Raw genomic sequence first — 7,421 nt, 5'->3', positions numbered from 1 at the left:
AATATGAGCAGTACAGGAAGTGACTGCACTGATTACATATTGTCATTCCTTCAAATATTAAAGAACGGTTTCTCAGGTTTGCATAGATGTGCTGTTGTCGCCCAAATACTCAAGAAAATGTAAAGGGGAGCCACGTATAAAGTCAATCATGAGCCACTTTTAATACAACCATTTTTAATTACATATTAACACAAAAACAAACCATCTTTTAGTAACAGAAAATAATAAATCCCCCAAATACACCAAAAATATATACCTGCGCATTGTAGAAAGTACACATATAATCGACCACAGTATATGAAACAATTAATGCTTCGTTTATGCTCGCTTAAGGTGCAAAATTGGCAAATACTGAAGAAAGTGAACTTGGTACTGGTCGGCACCGGTGACTTCTTTAAATATACATATTCACAAATACATTTTTTTGTAAACAAAGAATCCAGAAAACAGTTTAAATCGCCAACAAACAGTTATAAAAACTAAAGGTAGACGCAGGCCGATATACCACAAGGAAAAGTACATAAGGAGAACCACGGTGTTACTTCATGGTCTCCGCTTGTGGATAATCGTCTCGGCTTCACAGTTTGAACTGACCTGATGGGTTTGTGAGGTGGACGTTGTTTTTTTAGTCTTTTAAAGTGTAGCGTCTTTGGAGATTGTCAGAGGTAGATGGCTTGTTCTCTCTTGGACTTGGTTGACTGCAGGTGCATTGACACTCTGACGGAGACGCTGCCGCCCACGTAACCTAAGAAAGGCAGAAAAAAGAGTTATAATCACACATTTCAGCCGTCGATTTGACTGGGTTATGATGTGTATGTGTATTCTGTATGTGTATTCTGTATGTGTATTCTGTATGTGTATTCTGCTGTACCTGAGGTCTGAGGGTGAGCAGCTCTTTGCGGACTCTTCTATACTTTTCCTCCAGCTGTAGGTACTTGTGTTTGAGCGCTTCTCTGTCCTTCCTCTCTTTCAGGAAGTCTTCTTTATACACTTCGGCCTGCGTGAATCAACACATGAAGCATTTGAGGAAAAGGACAAACCACAGAACTGATCAATACTGAGGCTTAGATAGGTTCTAGAAAGATAGAAAAGATGGCCATATTGTCAGAGCTTTGGACCGGTGGGTCTCAGCCTGGGAGTCGCAAGATCATTTTAGGAGGATCCTTAAAGGGATATTTCAGGATTTTTGACATAGGGCCTCATTTCATAGTTATCAGAGTGTTGCTGATTTCTTTTTTGTAAATCATGCAATTCTCATATTTGAAGAGTTTCGTGGCGCTAGGCTAGTGCAAGGCTAGCGCATTTCTATGGTATCAGCTAGCCTGCATTAAAAACAGTCTGACCACAGAGCACCTGAGGCAAATCACTTATAACGTCAGACTAACCATATAAATGTCTGTGTTGATAGAATATTTTTTGGAATATAACTGACCTTGCATCACATGAATGATCACATTTTGAGGGACTATTTTCTAGCAGATCACTCCACCGCTGCTTAGCTTATACAACCACGAAGCTGATGCTGCTCAAATATAAGCTATTTTAAATGCTAAATGGTTGAAATTATTCATGGACACAGACATTTATATGGTTAGTCTGGTGTTATAAGTGATTTGCCTCAGGTGCACTGTGGAGCGGGTCAGTTTTTAATGCAGGCTAGCTGATACTGTAGACATGCGCTAGCCTTGCACTAGCCTAGCGCCACGAAACTCTTCAAATATAAGAACTGCATGAATTACAAAAAAAATATGTCCAGAAATCAGCAACACTCTGAATAGGAAATGAGATCCCTATGTCAAAAATCCTGAAATATCCCTTTAAGGAGGCAGATTTTCTATGTGAACGTGCAATGTGGGCTTTGCAAACACTAGCAGTTGTTATTTTTGGAATAAATTTTGAGAACCACTCTTTTCAGCCAGTGCTTTTCTTTCATTTATATTAATTGAGCAACCAATACCTCAGTGTTGTGCTACCAAAACAATACAGAACGCAGTCCTAATCATTCACATTAATACAGTTTGAAAGACAAAGAAGTTGAAGAAGGAATAATCTAATGATTCAGATAAATCTCCAAAAAGTGTTGTAATATTTTTTTTTTTAAAGAGAGACCCCTAATGTACACATACCTGATGCTTCCAGATGTCCTGTAGTGCCTCGTTGCTCATTTCCTGAGACGAAGAGGTCTCAAGTGCCTCTTCTAAAGCCTTGGAAAAACACAAAAGAAAACATTCTACGTCAACATTCCATCCTTTCAAGCATACAGCGCTGACTTCCTCTTTGCCCGGCTGTGTCGTCTCACCTTGTTCAGCCGTGCGATCTCTTCATTCTGGTGCTGCCCCCTCCTGGCCAGCGCCCTGTTCTGCTCCTGCAGCCGTCTTGTTGCCTCACTCTGGGTTTTCGCCGGGTCATCGCCACATCCTGCCTGAGAGATAGATGCGCCGCCGGAGTTAGTCATGTACAATAACGACATGGCATATTTCTGAAAAAAAAAAAAAAAAAAAGCGCAAATCTTTCCAGAAATGACTCACCGCGGCGCTGTCTTTGAGTAAGTTGAGTTTGCACACGTGAACTCCCTTTCCCCCCGAGTCACCGCCGCTTTCTTGTGGTAGAGGCGCTTTGAGGTTGCGCAGCTATGAGAGGAAAAGAGAGTTTTGAGATAATGCTGCAAGTTCTCGTGAAAAAAAATGTTAACGTGCTGCTTTCTAACACAAACAGAGGGGGTAAAACTGCTCTTGATACAATTGTTTTTGGCAAATAAAAAGAAATCTGTGATAAAAAATACTGCGTTTCTATCCCAAACCAAGGCTTTCACATCACATGTTTATGGATTTTAAACTGATTTTGTGGTTCACACTCATCCCTGACTTTACTAAAACAGTTCTAACATCACATTTCTTCACAGGGATGGATTTACAGCCATTTCACATTTCACAAGTACTGTCAGTAACATACAAGCAGTATAAATATACGCACATCACAGGTGCAAGGCCACTAAAGGCAGTTTGATTGGTCTAAGTACTTTTTCCACTATTCACAAGAACTGTCAGTGAAATGTAAACAATAACTAGCAAGATAACAATATAATGAGGGAAATGTAAGCCCACTACTTGAAAAGAAATGAGGGTAAAGGCCTTAAATATTATATTATATTATTACAAGGGGAGGTGCACAAGCCAATCCATAGCTGAGATACTGGGCCTCATTCACAACACTTTCCTGCGCACAAATTGATTCTTAGCGTCTTCTTAAGAAGGTTTTTGGCATTCACAAAACTTGTTCTTGGCTGAAAACATTCCTCTATAAGAACAAATCCTAAGAACAGTCTGGAGGACTGTTACGCACAAAAAAAGTCTCCGGTTGGGTTCACGATCTGCTCCTGATGGAACCCAATCACAGATACCTTGTTTTTTGAGGAATTACTTGGTAATATCACTTGTACTTTTATTAATGGCAAGTAAAGTACTAATGTATTACGGCTAAAACTTTGGCATGCCGCTGCATTAACGTAATTTGATAAAGAGGAGTACAACCTTGTGATTACAAAGGCGCGCACTACTCCATGGACACTGCCTTCGTAAGCACGGATTTGAACAAGTTTCATAAGAAGATGTTCATGAATGAGGCCCACTGTTCTTGCAGACACCCACAACTGACAAAGGCAATATGCATTTAAAGGGAGAGAAAGAGCTGCAACTACACAAACATTCCCACACTCAGTGGGTATAGTGTCTTGTCCAAAGACACAACATCCTCCCAGTTATCAAGACTCTGTACTGGCTCTCTTAGAGTGTGGGCGGCATCACTACTGCTATTACTGCTGGTTTTGTGGGTGCACTTGGATAAATACAAACGGTATATCAGCATAATGATTTCATCACTAATATAAATGACTAGGCACGCAGTTTGTTGATTTCCCAGTTGGGTATTACAATGACTTTACCTCATCATAAATTCAGGAAGACCACAAAGCACCGAGAGTGACATCAGCACATTTTCAATATCTCACGACGGGAGTGTAGTTTGAGAATGATTCAAAGAGCTCTGAAAACTTCCTGAAACCACAGTGCCCGCGTGGTTATCCCAGGGCCTTCTGTAAAATCTATTGTAATACTCCACGGTCGGTTTCAGTCACGCCCAAATCTCACGGTCTGTATCTCTCTTCCCCCTCTGCGCCAACTCGACCCAGTGTGGTTCCAAAACTTTACGACAAAACAACAAACCCGCCTCCCGCTTCTCTTTGCGGCGGGCAAATCCTTCCCCAAAACTAACGAAATATTTACCTTCTCTTTGTAGTACCGCACCATGACGTGGTACTCCTTGGCCCATTTCTCATTGATGGAGAGCAGCTGAGCGAGCAGAGGAATAAGGTTTAAGGAACATGGAGCGACATTTTGAGACGACTTGGACGTTTTTCAGCGCTTACCTCTTGTTTTTGCATTTCTAAAACGTCCATCTGCTCTCTCATCCTCGTCAGTCTCCCCTGGTCCTACAAATAAAAGTGTATAAAACTTAGGAAAAGTGTACAATTGTATTATGTAGCAGTCTGACATGTTGTGATTCGACCCACATTAGGCTACAATAATACATTTGAATGGTTAGGCAAAAAAAGAAAATTAAAATTTCATAGTGACAACAGTCCGAGGATTGTGACCCCCGAAATCAACTGTAAACAGCATTTATTTCAGGTTACAAAACATTTCAAATTTAGCTTCAATTGGCTTGTTGCACGGTGTGGCTCTGCTAGTTCCTCTGACCTGGACTTGTGAGCGCCAGTACTTCCTGTCTGTGTTCTTTTCCTGGAATAATAATCATATTTTCTAAAGATTGCGTTGTGGGCATTGAGTTCCCGGTAGATGATCATTTACTGTGTGTTCAAACCTTGATGTAGCGAGTTCAGATCGGAGACACCTGTGATCATAAAGGATTGATAGTTTGTCTTGAAGCTAAAGGCTAACATGCTATAAAAAAAAAAGTTAATAAAAGGCACTATTTCCAATTGTGTAATGCATGAAATGAATGTTAGCCTTTAGCTTCAAGACAAACTCACTGATCCTTATAAACATAGACGTCTCCTCTACGGAAATATTTACACTGTACAACAACTCGTTAACCTGCAGGAAGTGATCATCTGCCAGGAACTCACCGTCCACCACAGAATCTTTAGGAAACACGAAGATTCAAACGGGTCTAAGCTAGTTTTACTGGAATTTAATTCGGACAGGAAGTACCAGCTCCCGCAGCTTCAGCTCAGAGGAACTAGCGTAGCCACATTGTGCAACAAGCCAATAGGATAATCTTTTTTCATATTTGGGTCATGTGACTGAAATATACTGTTTTTAATCTTATTTATTTGGGCCAGTGCATTATATTGAACGTACACGAGACAAGGTTAAAACGCAAAGGCTGAATTATGAACATACTTTTCTACTACATAAAAATACAAACACACGGCGAGGAACAAAATGGTTCAACAGGCCATAAATACCTAGAAAAACGGACAATGCTAACCAGGAAGCTAGCAAAGCTAACGCTAGCTTCAGGCAAAGTTAGCTAACGAGTGCCGATTTTCGCTTCTACTGAACAATTTGCTGTGAAAAAAACATCCACATGGACCCGATTTTGACTTGACTTTATTTGTGTGTGATAAATATGTTTATGAAACGGCTAAAAAATTGTGAATAATTGTGATTCCCATGAGAGGTTTTCTTTCCCCTCGGCTAGGCTTGTATGACGCGTTGATTAGAAATTGTAAAAGAAATTCCTCTGATTGGCAAAGATACAGAAAAGTACATCCTCTGATATAACCCTGACTGTATTTAATATTTTGATCTGTGTGACAGAGCGAAATACTTCCTGAACCCACCACGTACTACCAGCTACAATTCAGTTGCGAAATCGGGATACATCTATTGAACTTCCTTTTTACATATTTTGGGAAGTTTTGACCCGAGGTGCTTCCAGTAACGCGCTGGCCGTGTGAATAATGTGGTAAGTTGCGAGCCGGCTGTCCCGCTGGTTATAGCCCGGACTTCGTGTACCGTATATTCCAAAGTTGCGCGACTCGAAGTGAGCGTACCGGCGTGTTTTCCGGAGGGTTTCCAGTACAATGAGCGGAGGCGCCGTCCAAGGCGTTTGCAGAGAGCCTGTTCATGACGCACACTTCCAACCTGGAGATGAAGGGATGTAAGTTTGAGTGGAAAGCACAGCGTAATAACTTTTTATATGATTTATATGGGTGTGGGGAGGGACGTGTACCTGTCGGTGGGCAGTGATGGATAGAGTCTGTCGGTCTGATCGCCAATCCCGGAGCTCACTGTGGGAAACCGGTCCATGCTACTGTCCTGCAACATTAAAAATCATGTTTGTTATGTGGTGGGTGGAGTATTCAAAAAGTTGACTTTAGCAGAGATACAAGAGCAAAGAATTGACTTAAGTTAAAGCATCAGATGAGATAGTTAACGTGTGTTATCTTTATGTGGAATTGTGATGCTTCGGATCAGAACGAATTTAATGCAGCTTTTAGATTCATCAAACGGCGCTTCCCAAAAATATCACTGCTCGGACCGCCACGCGAAATACTTTTACTTTCAGTCAAATTCTAAAAGTAAAAGTAAAGCGCATTAATCATGAAATGCAAGTAAAGCAAAAGTACCTAAAATTTGACTTTTGACTCGCTGTCGTTGTAACTTGTTGTAACATAACTTTACAACACAAATATATATGAATACTTCTAAAAATCTCTAGGCTAATGATGTAATAACTTTTTGGCAAATGATACAATTATTTACTGACCAAGCTCACCAGAAAACGAAACAGCCAAAGTAAAATCACTATGAAGGATGAGCACGTTTTAAATCTATAAAGACATAGAACCTTCAACATTGCAAATTGAATGGCAAATTTAAGAATGACATTGCCATGATAGCATGCTAACTGCCATGCTGTAGCTATGATATGACACCGCATATGTATATGTATGTACACCTGTAAATTATAATAATAATAATAATAATAATAATAATAATAATAATAATAATAATTAAAAAAATGCATAACATCACACGCATAATTTCTATTACAATTCTGGAACTGTAATATAGATTATTATTTTTTTGCAAAGGTCTAATAGTTTATACACAATGGAAAGAGAACATTCTAGAGTTACAATGTAGATTAGCCTTTTCTTTTCTTTTGTTTGTTAATGAACGCTACTCCTAAATTTGGATAAAACATTGATAAACGTTTTATTATATTTTTTTCCCTGTCGTGTGCAGGTTTGCACTGACGCAAACCGAGGGAAGACGTAACATAATAATAAACGTAAGCTACACAAACGTCCTCTTGATAACGCGCGCGCTCGGACGTCAGACTAACTCACCATGTGCTGTTGTTTTGCTCTCCCGTCTCGTCTCTCCCTCGCG

General features: G+C 40.1%; 1 protein-coding gene across 1 annotated transcript; it reads right to left on the bottom strand.

The window, feature by feature from the left end:
- Window positions 1-208: 208 nt before the first annotated feature.
- On the bottom strand, window positions 209-7,421 carry LOC306977582 (TNFAIP3-interacting protein 3-like). Its single transcript, XM_079575975.1, has 10 exons — window positions 7,379-7,421; window positions 6,266-6,341; window positions 6,077-6,171; window positions 4,424-4,486; window positions 4,281-4,346; window positions 2,529-2,630; window positions 2,300-2,422; window positions 2,127-2,204; window positions 872-997; window positions 209-745 (listed from the first exon to the last, which is right to left on the bottom strand). The coding sequence occupies exons 1-10, from the start codon at window positions 7,379-7,381 to the stop codon at window positions 626-628; spliced, it is 852 nt and encodes a 283-aa protein (XP_079432101.1). The 5' UTR covers window positions 7,382-7,421; the 3' UTR covers window positions 209-625.

This window comes from Gobius niger, assembly GCF_951799975.1.
Source record: "Gobius niger genome assembly, chromosome: 18".
NCBI lineage: Eukaryota > Metazoa > Chordata > Actinopteri > Gobiiformes > Gobiidae > Gobius > Gobius niger.
Note: the sequence above shows the minus strand (reverse complement) of the source record. Positions and strands in the feature narration are given on the sequence as shown.